Source organism: Charadrius vociferus, unplaced genomic scaffold, assembly GCF_000708025.1.
Source record: "Charadrius vociferus isolate BGI_N301 unplaced genomic scaffold, ASM70802v2 scaffold185, whole genome shotgun sequence".
Lineage (NCBI taxonomy): Eukaryota > Metazoa > Chordata > Aves > Charadriiformes > Charadriidae > Charadrius > Charadrius vociferus.
Window position 1 is genome coordinate 5,424,612 of NW_009648955.1, and position 19,781 is coordinate 5,444,392.

At 38.4% G+C, this 19,781-nt stretch overlaps 1 protein-coding gene across 1 annotated transcript; it reads right to left on the reverse strand.

The window, feature by feature from the left end:
• Positions 1-299: 299 nt before the first annotated feature.
• Positions 300-17,792, reverse strand: UBE2J1 (ubiquitin-conjugating enzyme E2, J1). The gene is made up of 7 exons (XM_009887503.1): positions 17,722-17,792; positions 15,395-15,526; positions 14,665-14,749; positions 13,080-13,185; positions 10,421-10,550; positions 6,369-6,500; positions 300-652 (listed from the first exon to the last, which is right to left on the reverse strand). Exons 1-7 carry the CDS (start codon positions 17,779-17,781, stop codon positions 383-385), a joined length of 915 nt encoding a protein of 304 aa, XP_009885805.1. The 5' UTR covers positions 17,782-17,792; the 3' UTR covers positions 300-382.
• Positions 17,793-19,781: the final 1,989 nt, after the last annotated feature.

The window sequence follows — 19,781 nt, forward strand, 5'->3', positions numbered from 1 at the left end:
CCAATGTCAAATCTTATACTAACTTAGATGGGGTAATTAATTGCATTTATGTTCCATAAAAAAGTGAATCAACCACTTAATTTTTAAATTGTCTTTTTCTAGTTGATAAATCACTCAAAATGACTCCCCTCCCACATGCCTTCATGTTACTATCCCACTGCACTGTTTCTCCAAGTATCTAGTGGGCACTCAATTAACACTTGTTGTAGTTAAATGTCCAACTTCGCTTTTCTTACAAGTAATGTATCTGTAGGTACATTAACATTCATAAGGATTTAAGCGTAAATACAAAAAGTAACCTTTGTAAACAGTTCTCATGTCATACCCAATACAGAATGTTCAATGAAGCATTCAAGTCACTGCTGTTATGACAGAAACAACCTTATAACTCAAATATATACTCGTTAGCCAAACATATTCTACGAAATATAAGAGCTGCCAATGCAAAAGTCAGAAGGACAATCAGAACAGTTGATCCAGTGTGGTTCATGTTGACTCTTGGCTGCTGTACCCGATTAAAGTCAGTTGAAGATGGAGCCCGTCTCTGACTCTGCTGCTGGGCACGGCGCTGCCGAGGACTCATAGACGTGTTGGTAGACACAGGCGGAGTATGCTCTTGACTGGCCGCTGCACCGTTATTCTCAGTTTCAGACTAAAAAGGAAACATGAAGAGTTGTGAGGCAAGACTACATATGATTAGCAAGGAATAAAGTCATTAGAACTAAAATGTACTCTTCAGATAATTGTTAATACTTGAAAGCCTGATCAAACATGTCACTAGTAGTTACCAGATTGTTATAGCTATTATTTTTGCCCATACACTATCTTGAGAACTCTATTTTAAGCTGCAAATCAGCAGTTCTAAGGACACGAAAAGTCTGAAGAAAGTCTGTCAAACAACATTTGAATTCTAGATGCGTTCCAAATCAAGATACTTCAAATACCTTTGTCTAGGATTTGCTTAACTGTTATCAGTTCAAGAAACCTTTAATAATCCTCCAGATTGTTAAGTCTCTGAGGATTTGTAATGTCACCTATACTGAAGGGGAAACAAGGGCAAGGGCAAGAAAGGGACAGAAGTGCAGGTAACTCCAATTAAGCAATGCTGCACTGCTTCCTGGGGACAGCTGGATCCAACATTCAGCCCTCATCACCAACAACACTGGAAGAAACAAAACAAAACCCCCAAACACAAAACATCCAAGCGATTCCAGCACAAATTATTGAGCACTGTACCTATGCATGCGCGTACCCATTGCCCTCTACTGGTCAAATGTTGGTCTACCATTATATGCAATAAAAAAAAACCCCCAAAACATTAGCAACTGATCTTCAGCTCAGGAGAGTATTCTAAAGAAAAGAATTTTTCAGTTTGTAAGACTGAAGTGACGGGTTCTGATATTTTGCTGGCCTAATCCTGCTTGCAATACTAAAAGCTCCAACTTCCAACATTTCAATACTAAAAACAGTGACACAGCAAAGTTGTTGGAAATAAATATTTTGACAAGGCTCAATTTTGAAGTGTTAAAAAAAAAAAAGTAGCTCTGACAAAAAGTTACTTTTTTGTAAGCCTTCTTTTTACTTTTCAGAACAGTCTGCAGGTATTCCCACTGCAACCTGCAGCTATTTTCCAGAGCTTTTCCAGAGTTAGCTTTCCCCACCTCCTCTCTTCTTCTAAAAGACTGAGCATCGTTACAGCAGGCAAAACTAGGATTCTGGATATTTTACATTTGCTTCCAAGCAAAAGCCTGTTAATGGACACAATATCCATAACTCTGAGTACTGTTTCAGCCAGGTCCTACATCCACAAAAGATATTCTTTCCACATGGCCCAATAGGGAACGTCCTCAACTGTGTATCAGGTTTGATGATCCGCAATACAGTAAGTAGTACTTGGTCCCATCACTCTTTGGCCACGTGCTCTGTATGTGGGAAAAGAATCTCCAAATTTTCACCTAGTCAGTGATTTGACTAGCCCATCATGATTTGACTACCTCCTCATCATTAGTACTTCCCACTGCTTTTTATCAGCAAGGAAGTACTGATGCAATTGCTCACCACATTTGACAACTTGCCTGTTTACGTAGGTTTCTTGCCTAAGCAAGCAAGCAGCTTGGATAGCTTCAAAGAAAAATGTTTTTAAAAGATTTATTTTATCAGCAGAGACACCCAAGAACACCACGAGCAGCTTGGCATGATTTCCATTACACTGCAGAAGAAAGTCATTCTGCTTCATACTGAACCCACTTGAAAGCTCCTCATGCCAAGGAAAATAGAGACGTAGGGAAGCTGAGCCTTTGAACATGAAGTTCCTCGATTCATCTACACTCCCATCTTTCAGAACAGGAGAGGAAGAGAAGTGAATTCAGGAAGCAATGGCACCAAATGCTAGTGTATCTTAAATAATATATACATCTAAAGAAAAATTTTTTTGTTTGTTTGTTTGAAGACTTAATAATTAAGAATCCCAAAAATGGCAGATAGGCTGTATTATAAATAAATAAAAATATCACAATCTTCTTGTCTTCACTTACAGCAAGTTTTTAAATTCTTAAGCAAAAATGTCAAAATTTTTAGACTAACGCAACACCTCACATGACACAATTTCCATCCAATTTTAAGTCATTTTCTGCCAAACCATACTGGCAATGTTGGGAATGAGGGCTTAATAGACTAAAAATAAAAATATTTTATAAGAGCTACATTGTAGCCACCTTTAGTGTCTGATCTTTGCAGTCACTGAATATTCAATTTGTGTGTCATATTATTTCTGAAACTTCTGAAACTATTAGGACTGTCCTTTGCTCCAAGGACATCTGAGTTTGATAAATAAGGCTAGCTCAGTAAAACGTACATATGTTAGAATTAACAAAACATTCTATCGTATAACAAAATGCAAGCAAGGAAACCTACACTATGTTCAGTCTACTTAAGACCAGTAGGGTAGCATTCACTGTATCACTTATGTCTCCAGGCTGTTATTTTAAAAAAATTATCAGAATGCTGGAAGTATTAAACAATCACCTTGGAAGGGATGTTTGAAAAATATATCAAACTCTAGGAACTCAGAACCATATAAATCCTCTGGGTTACTGAAGCCTCTTTCAGTTATACTCATGATCTCAAAGATATACAGAAATAAGAAGATATAAGGGTAGGTAAAATACTTGTTTATCCATGTAATTTCCAACTGAAGAACAGCTGAAGTTTGACACAGCTTGGCTTAACGGCTAACAAGAAATATGTCTAGTTTTTAATGAATCAAAGTCAAGCCAAGTACTCCTGATTGCCAACACATTTAAAATTGTTGCTGTAGTACAACAAAACTTAAGACACCACTTAATAGTGATAAACAGAAACACTTTTTAACAATATACCATTCAGAACATATGATTAAAAATAAGGGCTTCTATAAATCTCACGTATCAGAACATCGCCTCATTTTCTCAGAGAAACTTCCTTCATTAGTTCATGATTAGCTGACTTCAGTTACACTGTTCATTTCATCACTCCTCATTACAACACTTCATCAGGCCAGTACATTCATTGAGGACACTACTATACTATAGTGTTTAATACCACATACACTGAGGTTTAATATATTCCCAGGTTATCAGAAAAAAAAAGTCTAACCCCAGTTTTTAGCTTGTCATTTTGATACTTGATAAGAATTACAATTCTATTCATCAACTATAAACACCAAGGTGGGGCATCATTCCACATCAATACATTAAAAGTAGGTTGCAAAGGCGTGGTAGGAGTTTGGACTCTCATAATAGTCTGTGTAGATTTAGTCAGTGCAATCAGGGGGACGGACAGAGCAATGCAACCTACCAGCCTCCGCTTCTCAGTGAGCTGTAGTGCTCTCCAGCCTCCACTAACTAGTCCCATGGACTGTGATGACAGTTTTGGTACCAACATTTAGGTGACCAATGGCATAGCAGGTGACTTAATCTGGACCTGAGTATCTACAATATATCCATTCAACAACATATTTTTGCTCAGATGTGGAAGAACCTAATTTTCTTAATGCTAAGGGCAATTACTTTTAATCAAGCCAACTTTCAGCAGTACCTTGCTTGATCTTTGAATACTCAAACAGGAGTAATGTACCATTGCTATGCCCTGAGTAGACATCAACAGCTACTACAAATTTAAAAAAGTAAATACAGTGGGAGATGAAGAAGGAAAGGGAGAGTCTAGTCATAGGTGTTTTATAAGACCATTCTGCACTGGCTTTCCACACAAGAATTCAGTTCAACCTATCCCAAGAAGGGCATCACTGTACTCACAATTGTCCTGCCATTAATTCATTGCAAAAATCTCTGTCCTTTCAAGCAGCTTAAAGGTAAAAATCATGGAATAGACAATTGTTGCTGGAAAGAACAAAATTCCACACGAAGCAGATTGGCTTTCCCATAGTAAAACAGCCTACAGAGTCCCTCTTCATCCAAAAGTAGACCCTTTCTTTAGCACCTTTTTACCATCATGTTTTTAATGAAGACTGGTTACAACTGTTCCAAGAACAGAAGAAAGGTAACACTCCATTCTTCCTCCACGATTACTGCTTTTTTTTTTTTTCCCCTCTGTATTGTGCAGCAGGATATAAGGTCCATGACTTTGGAGGTACGCACATTAAATCTACTATACCAGAAGGTACTACGCAAGCTAATACAAGGATTCAGCACTGGGTCTACCTCTGCCCTTTTTACTCTCAAAGGGCATTAAATTTCAAGTTCACAACAGCAAATTTTCTACAATAGCTTTTAATTAAGCACCCATTTGTAGAGTAAGTGGGAAACATTTTATCCAAGAAGAGAAAAAAACCATAGTTCTGATGTTGCCCACATCTAACACTTACAGCTTAGGAAGGTAGAATTACACAAGAACTAACCTCACAAACTGATTTCACGCATGCAAGAAGCCCAGCTGAGTAGAAAGGGTCTGAGGTTTGCATGGATACTCTTAGCAGTATATGAGAGGTTTGCATGGATGCTATTAGCAGTTCAAGGCCTTTGACCCCCTACTTTGGGAAGATTTCTATTAACTTTCGCATGAATAAGAACACAAAAATAGCAAGCTCAAATTCTTTACAATAGTCTTTCCTGTTACACATTTCTTTCTTGCACTGTGTGGCTGTATGTTTTCACTCCCCAACAGCTCCAGAAAATTCCTAACACTCAAAATGTGGCAGCTCAAAAACACAGATACTGCTTCAAACTCTAGAAGTCATGAGTGTGACAGTCTGATCCCTTAGAACATGAATCCACTTTTCATCATTTACAGTTTATTATATATAAAAAATCTACATACATTTATATGTTTAAAAGTCTCATTTCACATGGGACTGTTCTGTTGAAAATTAAGTTAACCATTACTTATTAAATCAGCATAATTGATTAAAACAAGTCTCTTAGAAATGGGATTAATTAAAAAAAAAAATCAGTCTCCTTTTCTTCAAGAAAATGCTAGCAATGCCTTGGCATTTTGGCTAGTTCTTTATTAGCCAGGATTTGTTATAAGAAGAATAAAATAAAATGATTTATTAAATCCTGAACAATCTGGAAAAGTCCTTAATGTGGGAAAAAAGTATGCTATTAGCATGTTTATATTTCTACATAGCTCGAAAATATGTTGCAAACACGCAACAGATGGTCTGACGTTATTTGACGTGTTTTAGTTTTTTTAACCGATCTGCAGCCCCATCCTCTCTAAAAAAGACAGCTTAGCTGGGATTTGCCTGCAATTTATCAGTGAATTTAGATTGCATTTGCCACAGTCATAACAGCAGCTGCCTTGGCCCACCACCAGGCCCTGGTCACTTCTGAAACCATTATGTAAGCCCTACACCTAGCAGTATTAAAACATAAGTGTCATACTTCAAATGGTAAGAATATTTTATTCAGATTTACTGAAGAGGTTATAAAAACCAGGAAGATACCCTTAATTAATATTTAAAAGCTGCAAATTATCACTGAAACATTTTTTGCCTCTGGCTAAGAATTCTATTGCAAAAACCTGTGATATATGACGCAGATCGTAAATTGTAGTACTTCAGACACCATAATATTTTAATGAACTGTTAACCCATACACTAAAGGAACAACTGGGAAGAAGAATTACTAAAAGAACATTATTTATTGCTTTTAAGAGAAGGAAGTGAAAGCAGATTGCTTTTTCTAAAAGTGATTCAGCATACTATTTGCTGAAGTTTATACATAGATTTTATATAAAGGTAAGCAGAAGCTCTGGAAGAAATGTATGAACTACATATTCTTCATGAAGCCTCCAATCAGCTTAACAGTGCTGATTTCATGTTTAGACGACGCTTGCACTTGCACTGATAAAAGCTCAAAGATGGACCATACCGTTGCACTTGTTGGATCCTGGAACGCTCTAGCTGCACCATCCTGCGGGGGCTCACGTGAAGCGGCAGAGTGGTTCAATCCTGACGTGTGTGAGGGTCCAGCATCAGACTTCCTGGATGAATTGACTTCTGCCTACAGGGAGTACACATGTACGCTTCAGAGACGAGATCAAAATTGCTCCAAGGAGATTTGGCTTATTTTGGAATGCGTATTTTAACGTATGAAGAAGATGAGACCTACTGAAATGCAATGTAAAATCAAGTATGCCAACTGCATTTCAATTACACATCAACAGGTTTAAGAAATTCTCCTTCTTTAGAAGTAAGAGTACAGATGTGCAAATGTCAGTTTAAAAAACAATTTTGTTTGCACGTAACAACAGGTATAACGTTCAAAAAAATGGACAGATATATAGAGCAAAGAAGAAAATTCTTTAGAAGATCCAGGATGACATTATGCCAGAAATAACACCATTTTTTAAAACTTGTGTTTCTTACGGCCTTAAGTGAACGCTGACTACTGTTGTTACAAGTGAATTAATACAGCCCGTTTCTTGGCAGGGATAACTAGCCTCCAGTACGTGCTAATTTAATGTGGCTATACTTGTCCTAGTACTGAAGCTGCCTCACAGCCAGAGTGGACATATATGCACAGCACTACACTGTGCCAGGCACACAAAGCCAATTTCCAGTATTTAAATTTCAGCACAAGCAGAGCAAAAGGAGAAATACAAGTTTTGTAATACTGCTTTTGTACGCGTTTATAAAATGTCTAATCAGCATCAACTCCCAGAATTTAGGTTTCATGCTTTTGGACGTTTTAGATGAGAAATCAGTAGTGACATGTAGAAGATCATGAACAAATCTCGTGTTAAAACAGTGTATGTCCCTGCAATAATCTCTTGGGAACAGAAAAAGAAATAGCGTCATAGTCCTGAACTGAAACACTTCAAAATTTATACATATCAAAAACCAAAAAAAGTCATGACCAGATCAATTTTTATCAGCAAGCAAGTCACTTCCCAAGTCATGTATCCAGATCTCATTTTACTGTAAAGATGACAAATCCAAATTTAATACCTGTCTTCAAATGCAGATATAAGTAGTGGTAGTAGTACTAAGAAATACAAACAGTGTATTAGAAACCAACCAGTTATGGTGATAACAAGCTGATAAGATCACAAGACAACAACATCCTTTTTCGTGATACTATTTTGTGTAAGGAAATTAAATTCCCTGTTTCTTGACGTGTGTTATCTCAGGAGAATCTGAAAAATATACCACTGAAACAACCTGAAGATGAATTTAAGATTCAAAAACACTTATAATCTGACAACGCTGCTTTCTTGTTGTACTTGACTATTATTAACTCTAATATTAGATAGGACAAGTTCTGACTCGAATACGGAGAAGCAACAAAGCAACACAGGGTTATGAATAATTTAGACTGGAATGGACCTCTAGATGTTACCTGGTCCAACTCCCTCCTCAAAGTAGAGACATGTTCAGTCAAGTTTTGAGCATCTCCAAAGCTGGAGATTCCACAACCTCTCTGGGCAGCCTGCTCCAACATTTGACAATCCACAGGGTGAATTTTCCTTTCCCCTATCCAGTTGTAAGTTCCTTCCCTGGAATCTGCGACACCACTGCTTTTCATACTGCTTTTTCCAGTAAGAGCTCATTTCATCTTTACTGTCTACGAAGCACATACTCTACAAAATGCGCATTTGATTTATTTTAGTTTATGAAAGTACTAAGTCTAGCATGCTAGAATGAAGTCAGACTAACATTCAAAAAAATAAAGCACTTGAAAGTTCCCAAAACTGAAATATCATTTTCGTCACCTAGTCTCTCTTTTCTCCAACCCTTAACTCTCCTTCCAGAAAAGCTGGAGAGACCACAGAAGATCAACAGATTTAAAAATACTAATGAGGGTGACTGGAGAATTAAATTTACTGCAAAATACACCTTGTGATGGCAATATGTAGATATATAATATTGTTTTACAGTAATGCATATGCTATTAGTCATCCATCTTTTCTTTTTTTAAGCGGAATGGAATTTATGGCATATAGCACCTAAAATGCACAAAACAATTTGCAAGTCAATGTAAAGCTGATTAAAAAAAATTTAATTTTCTATGCAAACAGACAGAAACCAGAGTGGAGGCTCACAGAAGCAGGAAAACTGTAATGTGAAAATACGGTATTTTTTTTTCCTCATGGATTTCATATTCCTGTCTCAATACCACATATGGGTTTGGGTTGTTGGTTTTGTTTTTTTTTAAAGTTAACATTTTGCTTAAGAGTGGTATTAAATAATTTCTCATAATCCCAGGATCATCTAGAAAAAGTTAGGAAATCTCTTCTTTAAGGATCAAGATAACGTAGACTGCTAGTATGCTTGCTAGTAGAGGCTCTCTCAGATTACACAATCATCAATCTGATGTTAAATCTTTCCCCATAAATTGACATGGAATACATCCAAATGATTAAAAACTTTTGTATTCCCTGCTAGTAATTCATACTACTAGTTTACTACAAACACATCAATCGAATGCCTCAGTCTAACATCAATCAAACAATAGCAAAGCAAAGCAGAAAAAAGCATGAAGCTTAAAAAAAGTCCCTAAAAATTGATTTAAGAAAGGGAGGGAAGGCACAACCAGAGGACAGAAATGATTTACCCTATAAAAAACCCACAATGGATTGTAAAAGGCTGTAGAAACCTGAGGCTTTTGTTCATTTTTCCCTTGCTGAGTGGTTGCTCTTAGGAGGTGGAGTTACATGGAACACACCAATATTCTTTAGATATCGATGTCCCTAAGTCTTTAATTTTAAAACTGAAAAAGGTATGAAATGTAAATTAAGAGTTCTTTCTAAAAAAAAAATCTTTCTAAAAAAAATCTGATATTTCTAGAATTTCTGTGATGAAGATTAGCAGCTCTTTAGTAAAAATCAATCCTATACTTTTTAACCCTTATATATTGTAAAAAAAGCCAGGAGCAGGCAGTCCATTGCTTCTCTGAGTAGCTCAACTTTCAAACTCTGTCCCTGTACCTCCTCATCTTTGTAAAATATTTTGAGATGTTTTTATCATAAGCGTTATTACACACAGACCCAACTGTGTCAACATGTCTAGATGTGAGATTGCACAGGAATATGCAGGTCCTGCAGAACAGGCAGTAATGCTCAGTAGGAGGCAATCTTTACTCTCATGGCATACACAAACGCAAAAAGTAGTCTTTCGGACAAGGAGGAGAACATTGGTGATAAAAGGCGACATCCCTGACTGCATCCCTGACCCCAGTGAGGATGTATTCTGCACCAACGTCACATTGTCATGATATATTTGACTGTAGTTCCCTGTCTCACACACAGCAGTCTTCCTTAGTGGCTGATTTAAGAGTTTAGTGGAAAACCCAGTGAAAACCAACAGTGTGCATGCAAGACATGCAATTTTCTAAGGCACATATTTGGCTAAACAAACCTTACTTTCACTGAAACACAAGCTAGAGAACACATTTTTGGGTAACAGCAACTTCCATACCAGAGTTCAACTTTCAGTATCTTCAGCTGCAGAGTAGTTCAAAAGAATTTGCAACCATTTTCCAGTAGGAAAATTTTATTCCTTCCATAAGCCAAAAGGAGAAAAAAAAAAATCACAAAGGAAAAAAAATTAGGTTAGCTTTGCCTAAACTTTCCTAACACTTTTATGATAAGACTAATTCTGGAGAATTTAATCAAGTTATTAGTGACTGAAAATATGGAAGTAAAAGCAACATAGCTAGGCAGTTCTTACCACAGTGCTCACCACTGAAATTAAAGCTAATTGACCTGTGCTTGAGATGCACGGTTTATTAATTGACACATTGCAAGAGAACCTCTCCTATTTTTCTCTTTCAGACTGTCCTACAAAAAACAGGTTTCCATGTAGTGATTGATGAAATTTTATGAGATGATGAATGTTTCTACAATTTACAATTCTCCTCAATATATTTATTTTTTTTTTAATTCTATACAACAGAGATAAAAGTTGAAACAGTGACTTCACCTTGAAGCTAATTTGTCTGGCAAGTTCTTTAGCTTCCTTGTCTGCCTGGCTTGACACACGTCCAGATGTTAGTGGTAAGAGGGCTGTCTTCATAGATGTGCCACACATTTCACAACAGAAGTCTTGTGACCTGGCCACAAACGACATAACTCAGAATAGCATGTTCTCATAATGTTCTTGTGTGCTTGTTTAAACAAACTATTCGCAAAACAATCCACAGAAAGAGAAGTAGTGTCAAGACCAGTAGATGAAAAGTACTTCTCCCCACCCCAAACCACACTATCTTGAAAAAACATTGAGAATTATCTATACTACAAACACATACTCTCTCATGTCATTTAGGAAAATATTAACAACTGACTTACATATTGCTATTATCTATACTCTATTAATAATTTGTTACCATTTTAAAACTTACCTTATACCTGCAGCAAATTAAAATTTTAAATTAAAAAGACCTATTATAACAAATACTAAAACGGACCCAGGAGCTTGCACCTCAAATCCAGGAATTCCAGCTTCTATGAGAGTATTACCTTTCCTCCCTTGCACAGATAATTTGCCTATAGGGCACACTGCAAGCAGCCCTCCAAGACAATGAGAAACCACACCGCCTTGACAGTACAGTGTCAAGACCAACCCACTAAACCCTACCTCTCAACAGCGTTTATTAGCTTTGACTCAGTGCCATGCTAACAGGAAAGTTTTAGCTTCCAACTGGCTCAGAGTACAAGCAGACTAAGCTCACAGCTGCCTTCAAAATAAGGTACTAGATACAATTTGGAATACAGTAACTTTGCTTATAAGATAGGGATATGGTCACTGAATCATAGAATGGTTTAGGTTGGAAGGGACCTTCAAGATCATTTATTCCAACCCCCCTGTCATGGGCAAGGACACCTTCCACTAGACCAGGTTGCGCAAAGCCCCATCCAGCCTGGCCTTGAACACTTCCAGGTCTTTCAAGTACCTTCTCCTCCCCAGATGGGGAAAGGAGAAAGACAAAAAAAACCCCACGGGTGTAAGATTTCATTTATGGATGATCACAGTATAGCTGAGGTTGGGAGGGACCTCTGGAGATCATTTAGTCCAGCCTCCTTACAAAGCAGGGTCAAGCAGAGCACGTTGCTCAGGTCCAGCCACGTTTTTAGTACCTGCCAAGGACAGGGACTCCACCACCTCTCTGGACAACCTGTGCAAGCACTTTGACCATCTTCACAGTAAAAAAAGTGTTTTCTTGCATTCAGATTGAATTTTGTGGGTTTCTGTTTGTGCCCATTGCCTCTTGTCCTGTCACTGGATGCCACTGAGAAGAGCCTGGCTCTGCCTTCTTTAGACGTTCCTTTCAGATATTTGTACACACAGACAAGATCCCTTGAGCCTTCTCTTCTCCAGGATGAACACTCCCAGCTCTCTTAGCCTATACTGGTATAAAACATGTTCCAGCTCCTCAATCACCTTTGTGGCACTGCATTGGATTTGCTCCAGTAAGTCTGCATCTTTCTTGTGAACCTGAACACAGCCCCAGCCTGAACCCAGCACCCCAGATGTCTGACCAGTGCTGAGTACAAAGGAAGATCACTTCCCTTGACCTGCTGCCAGTATTCTTCCTAATGCAGCTCAGAATACCATTAGCCTTCTTTGCTGCAAGGGCACATTGCTGCCTCATGATCAGGTTGGTGTCCACCAGGACCCCCAGGTCCTCCCTTTCCAAGCTCCTTTCCAGCTGGTCGGCTGGTGTTAATCCTCCCCAGGGGCAGAACTTTGCTCTTCTCTTTGTTGAACTTGATGAGATTCCTCCAGCCCATTGAGGTTCCTCTGGATGGCAGCACAACTTTGTGGTTTAACAGCCACTCCTCCCAGTTTTGTATTCCCTGCAAACTTGCTGAGGGTGCACTTTGCCCCATCATCTAGATCATTAATGACACTGAATAGCACTGTCCCCAGTGTCGACCCCTGGAGTACATCAGTAGTGACCAGCCTGCAGCTGGACTTTCTGCTGCTTACCAAAATCCTTTGAGCCAGGCGGCTCAGCCAGTTCTTAATCCACCTTACTGTCCCCACTTACCTAGGCTGTACTTCATGAGTTTCTATGAGGATGGCAAGGAGACAGCACCAAAACCCTGGCTAAAATCTAGAAAAACAACATCCACCGCTTTCTCTTTATCCACTAAGCTAATCGTTTCATCATAGTCGAAAATCTAATTTTAATTTAATTTCCTAAAAATCGTTCAGAAGCTGTTGCTTCAGTTTTTTTGTCATTGTTTCATTATTATTATTTACCTAAGGGGAATGATGCATCATTTTTTGGTTGTTTTCTCCCCCACTTACTACCAATTCCATCATACTCATTTTTCTCAACACTGCAATTACCACTGTATCACAATGTTAATTGTATCTCTAAGCCTGAATTTCAGACGAACCAGTAATTTGACCACACAATGCTGGAAGAACACAGCACTCTCCAAGTATTTTATTTGACCCTAAGTTCCAAGCTTGCATAACGTTCAGAAAAAAAAAAAAACATATACACTGCATAGAACTTTTTTGGTATTTGGAATAAATGCAAGAGAACAGACTGAAGTGACTTACTTTCTACTCAATGCCTTACCCTAAAAGAGAATACATATGTATGTACCTACAGTAACATAGTGCTTACTTCTTTGCAAGAGCTCTTCTTTCTTCTGGTGTATAATCTAGAGATCCTATTGCTCCTTCACCTTTGGTTGGCATAAATCCAATAATGGCTAGTAAAGCGGTTCTTACTGAAATGGGAAAACAGAGATACAAACAAGGTTGCAGAAACAACTGTTACTTCATCTCTCTCTACACTTGGTACAGAAAAGTTGCAGTTCTGCCTGTAAAACTTCATTTTGTCCAAAGGAGTAGTCTGAATTTCATACAAGCAGCACTGTGGTTTTTTGGTATGCAGCAAGGCTTTCTTCATTTTTTAAACATCACATAAATGAAAGCCAAGTCCTTATTCTTCCATCACCCAACACACAGGAGAAAAGATAAGTTGTCCCAAAAATGTTGCATAAATATAAAGATTAGAGTTCCAGACTTTAAAAATGGGTTCTGAAGAAATAAAGTTAAGGCAGAATTAACATATAAATGGGGAAGAAAAGAAGAGAAGGATTCATAAGGCATTCTTCTTTTTGTGCCTGTTTTCTACGAGACACAAATTCTGCGATTTAGTGAACACAAGCTCAGTCGTTTTCTTTTATGCAATATACTGCAGAATTCGTTCCTTTTGTGTCATCATGCTGGGGAAGGAGCTTACTTAAATACTAATAACAGCTCATAACAGAACTGTTATCTAAAACATCTCTTTTGACAATATCTATCCTTCAATTTTGGTTTACATAGTTATGAAATTTAAGAATTCAGGACACTTCGGCTAGTAGATTTGGTAAATAAGTATCACATGAAGCTAAGTACCACAAAACAGAGATAGCATATTTACACCTCCTACTTAGAAGACAGTATTTTCTACTCTTTAAAAAAACAGTAAGAGATTTCACAAAATTTGAAGAGTGGTCTGTTAGAAAACTCCTAAGATCTTATCAACTTATTTTAAAAGTGCAACTGATATCCAAAGAAATATATACGGTACTCAGCAAAACTAAATTATATAAACACAGAAACATTGCCTTGGATGAATTGTGCCAACTCTCAATTTCTGTCATACTGAAATGTAAAAAAAAAAAAAAAAAAAAAAAAAAAAAAAAAAAAAATTCAGTTATTCTGAACACAGACCATGTTGTCTTTCCTCTTGAGTGTTCAGAAGTACAGCATCAGAATTAAAAGCTGAACACTCTCGCCTCTATCAATTTTCAAGCTGGTTTCAATGGTTATACAAAACCAGGGTAAAGTAATATGATTTAAAGTATTTTTACATTTCAACTCAAAAAAATAAGAAAACCCCAAACAAAAACACACAGACCCAAAGAATATTCTAAATAGTCTGAGAATTCTTAATGCTTATGCATCCAAATAAATAAAAGCTTACCATCAATGCGTCAATTTCTCAACCCTTTCCTCCTGCATTTATTTAACACCACTCCCAATTCCCTTCTATGTCGTTCTTCCATGACTTTACATTTCTCAGATTCTCCCATACTTTTACTACCTCAAAATCTGTCTCCTTTTCCACTATAAACATTCTTTATGAGATTTCTTTTTTCAGTGTAAAGATCTAATCGCTTGATGGGGGTAACATTTTCTAAATAATTGTTACTTACTACTCCATGAAGGCTGCCATGTTTCAGGATGATGCCCTGAGATGCTTAAACAAATTTTCTTCCCCACTTCAAACCTGCCATTGGCCTTCAAAGAAAGGAGGAGGATATAATAAAACATACTGGAAGTTAACTCTTGTTTTTTGGTACAAGTTGTAAAAAAACCAAACAAAACTATATGCAAACAATACTTGATAATTATATTAATGCTAACCTCACAGAATTGGCATTCAGCTTTCTGAACAAAGTAGTCTGCCCTCTGGCTCTATTCATGCATGAAGAAATCCTTAACTGATACCTCACATGCCCCAGTGTGACGTGGTGGCTTACCTGTTGTTCCTGTAACCCACACACCACATGCAGAGCCTGAAAAGCTATAGCTCTATGAAACTACGCACAAACATGGCCTTTGTCCCAAACCATAGGTCTGCCTTCCTACACGTGACCAACGTCTCCAACAGAGACCAAGAAGGCCCATGGAGAAAACAGATTAGACAATCACATCAGCAATGTGACTACTCCTGGAGAAAACTTCCATTTATCAGGTGCAAAGCTTCATGTAATTACAGAACACCAAAGTCACCTTGGAAGACTTCTGGTTTTCAACTGGCAACATTAACTATACTATGCCACCTTTCTTACAAACATAACATTACCTTAAATGTCAAGAATGTCTCTGACACCCACGGTTAAATTGATCACGTGAAAAGGAAAAACTAGTAAATGTGCTTACCGTCAGCAAAATAATGCTGGGTGGTTTCATGGGATATTCCGGTGGTAGTACTATTCGCCCGTGATAAATCCCTCCATCGAAATCTGAATCTGGAGGGCCCCTAACGGTAAAGTGCCATTCAAAAAGGTTATCCTAAAATGCCCCCACCAAAGGGACAAGGAAAAAAAAAGAACAAAGAGCGTGTCAAAGAAGTAGACAACTAAGCACCATTTTCTTGAACAGGGACAGGCTAAAGAAACAGAGTAAGACAACAAACACAGTACTAAGATTCTGGTTAAAAGAATAAAATAGCTTAGCTGTCCAGTAATTTTCTCACATAATGGTCTTGTTGCAACCCTCAAATTCATTATTCAAGCTCTTCACTCCAGTTGTATCAATTACGACTAGTTTTATTACCCAACAGATGGAAAACTGAGTCAACTTGGAAAACTGAGTCAATTTGTGAGGCACACTGTCCCCCTGCAGCCCATGGAGAATAACGGTGGAGCAGATATCCACCTGCAGCCCATGGCAGATGCCACAACAGAGCAGGTGGATGCCTGAAGGAGGCTGTGACCCTGTGGGAAAACCATGCTGGAGCAGACTCCTGGCAGGAACCTGTGGCCCTTTGGAGAGAGGAGCCCAAGCTTGAGCAGGTTTTCTGGCAGGATTTGTGACCTCATGCGGGACCCACACTGGAGCAGTCTGTTCCTGAAGGGCTGCACCCTGTGGAAGGGACCCATGCTGGAACAGTTGGTGAAGAACTGCACCCCATGGGAAGGACTCACGTTGGAGAAGTTTGTGGAGGACTGTCTCCCATGGCAGGGACCCCACAGTCGAGCAGGGGAAGAGTGTGAGGAGTCCTTCTCCTGAGGAGGAAGGTGCGGCAGAGACAATGTGTGATGAACTGATTACAACTCCCATTCCCCATCCCCCTTTGCCAGCTCAGGGGAAGGAGGTAGAGAATTCTGGAGTGAAGTTAATGCCAGGAACAAGGGAGGGGTGAGGGGAAGGTGTTTTAAGATTTAGGTTTTATTTCTCATTATCCTACTCTGATTTTGATTGGTAATAATATTAATTTCCCCAAGTCGAGTCTGTTTCACCTGTGATGGTAATTGCTGAGTGATCTCCCTTATCTTGACCCACAAGCCTTTCATTATATTTTCTCTCCCCTGTTTAGCTGAGGAAGGGAGTGATGAAACGGCTTTGGTGGGTACCTGGTGTCCAACCAGGGTCAACCCACTACAATAAACAATTTTGAAATAGCTACAGTGCTTCACTGCACAACAAGTACACTTTGAAATTTGGAATATCATTTTCATTATACATACAAATAACTTCTCTTTAAGCATTATTTCTTTGGAGTTCTGTGTTTGGCTTTGTGTATCAGATCTCATGATGCTCACAACCTCCCCAATATTTACAAGCAGAACAACTCCTACTGTTAGGACAGGAGTCCAAATGAGGCTTACTGTCAGTGAACAAGATCTCTCATCTAATGCCAAACACTGGTATTGCAGCACTGTGACTGCCCACCTAGTTACAATTTTTTCAAGGATGGGAGGTAACAGTCAACATTTCCAGCATTTCCTTTCATCTGCCACTGCTTTCTTCCCAGTGAGTCACTGTTCCAACCCAGAAACAAGACCTTCATGTAAGTTACAAGTAATAGCATGAATTAAACGTCACATTTCACCACAAGAGGAAACACAAGGTATAGAGAAAAATCAGTCGATAACAAGGTATATTTTATAGCACCAAGGAACATGCTATTTTCTGTAAGCATGTTAAGCGTGCTACGCACTTCTGTGAACAGCTAAATCAAATCCCCAAACTGAATACCACAGAACACTGCATTTTTTATTATTCCAGTGAAGTCAGAAAGGGGTTTCCAGAATTGCACACATTTACATTTTTCACAGTTTTTTGTATGCAAAATAGTGAATCATCATAGATCACCTAGGCTTAAGTGTTTTGTTGAGCAACTCGGCAACTGAACCAGATCTCAGGTTTGGGTGTAAAAAACTTAAGTTAAACATAATGCATTTATGTAGTCTCAGGGAAGAGGAGGAGGAGGAATAAATGTATTGTACCTGTGCGATAAAATTACTGAGGTGCAATGTAAAATCAGTATTAGGTACTTTCAGTAACAACCTGGAACTACAATACCATTAAAACAGAATTCTGCTGATTTCCATCATAGGAATAAAAAGAACTGAATCAATTCTAAAAGGTCTGCTAGTATCTAAATATGTACTTTTTAAATACATATGCATACAGAGAACTTAGAGTATATATTAGTAACACAGTCTAATTACAAGCTCTTGCAAACACACAGAGAAACAAACCTCCAAAGGCTGTGCATGATAGTGATCCGTAGGATCCTTCAGTTCTGCAGCCTCTTTCATCAAACGTTTGACAGCTGAAAAAGAGAAAGTGTAAGACATGAAAATAAAGTAAAAAAAGTAATATGCATTGCATACAAAAATACATGAACATTTCTTGAAGAGCTCCTTTCAGCTAACTAATCTTTTCAGCACACCCCAGACTCTTCACTGGAGTTAATAATCCAAGACAGAATATAAATTACTCATGCTGAATACATCTTAAATGATTTATACAAGCACAAAGTCATGAAAAATACGTTACATGGTCACAGAGTTTCTCAACACTAAACACTGGGACTAAAGTAGTTTTACATAATTAATTGCACCAAAGACGACAAAAAACAAAGGTGTCATTAGCGGAGTTTCAGACTTTAAATACAAGATGTACAAGACTAATAACTTCAATATTTTATCATAAAGGACATCATGTGCATCTCTAAACAACTGCATAAAAGCTTTATCCTGACACCTCCCATGACTATTACACGACTACTCCCTTAATTATTCCAAAGGAGGTCATAACACTATTTGAGAGAAACCAACACACCATTAGTACAAGGAGATGAAGTTTTATACTAGATTTGAAAATGCATATGCCCACGCAGAAAAATTTACCCAGGGCCTTTGTCATTTGAACCTTCTATTGAGTCTGGATACACAGGTATTTTTCTATTCTAAATTCAGGATATTCACTAGTTACCCTCTCCAATCTTCTACTTCAGAACCATCAGCATCATCTGTATTTTCTGCATCTCCTTCTTTCTTACCCTTTAGTAAGTTCTGTTACATCACTTGTCCTGCCACGCGCCCTCATGCGTATCATGCATTAATGCCTAATAAAGAACTCGGCCAAACTGAAGAGCAGACTAAACATGAGAACTACAGACAAGAATTTCAAGGATGCTGCCTCATGAGTAAGATTAGGTAGAAAGTTCTTATTCCCTCCTGCTTACTGGAAAAAGTACAAATACCAGATACTTCTTTAAGCAACCATATAGGAACAGGATCCATCAATCCATCCTGCACATTCAGTTCAAACCATGGATGTCCCTCCCACTCATGTAAATCTCTACCTACAAAGGAGGATAAACAATGCTCAAATTCCCTTACAGTGTAAGCATAAAGATATGGTGAAAGTGAACCGTAGTTCCTCAATTGACAAATCCGGGCATCACCAGCTGACTGTAGGCTGTGTAGCACGCTCACACTCCAGGGCTTTACTCACTTTCATGAGGCTGTGAGGTAAACTACTCTTAACCTTCCTGCAGAGGAATTTTTATTTCAATCTACTGTGAAAAGTTATTTTCCTCCTTCGCACTTCTTGACAGCTATAAACAACAGCTTGAAGTTTGAGAATTTCACTTCTTACAACCCAAAAAGCAAACAGACTATGTGGAAATTTGCTATTGCCAGTTGTCCCAATTCTGCTGCTGCCAGGGGGAGGTGTCAATTAAACACCCTGCAGAGCCCATGAGGTCACGTCACAGGCAGCAGCGTCCAGGCTCCACTCTTTCATCCACGCTAAGGTCTACCAGGTCATTAGCAAGGAATAATAAGAAAACCAGCCTGGACCAGTAAAGGCTTCAGACCCAGCATTGCTTCACAGCCAACAAGCCTGGACACTTGCCTTCAGAAGAAGAGTGGCATGCACCAAGTCACGTGAGCTAATTCAGCAGTAAACACCCCATGAAGCAAAAGGGTAACCATGAGAAAACTGAGAACGTATAGAACGAAGCCTAACAAAGACAGAGTAGTCATGGACAAGGCAGACAACTCTGTTACCAAGATTTCCCAGACCAGGGACCAACACAGAAAAGAAAAACAGTCCCCCTATACCAGCATCACGTGCAGTTACCCATGTTAACCGAGGGAAAGCTATTAGAGAAAAAAAAAAAATAATACTAGTTTAAGACTGTTCTACAAAAGTCTACTGACACTCAGCCTACCAACCTAAAACTGTGTGTAGTGTCTTTGGCAGTGTGCACCAGCACTTCAGATTTGTTCCGAAAGGAATAAATTTT

Excerpts from the sequence above, each read along its gene's own strand:
- UBE2J1 (XM_009887503.1), bottom strand. The coding sequence starts at position 17,781 with ATGAAAGAGGCTGCAGAACTGAAGGATCCTACGGATCACTATCATGCA. Across the intron at positions 14,750-15,394 it reads CCAGCATTATTTTGCTGACG|GCCAATGGCAGGTTTGAAGT; the intron begins GTAAGCACATTT and ends CTTTCTTTGAAG. Across the intron at positions 13,186-14,664 it reads ATGGCAGCCTTCATGGAGTA|TAAGAACCGCTTTACTAGCC; the intron begins GTAAGTAACAAT and ends TTCCCATTTCAG.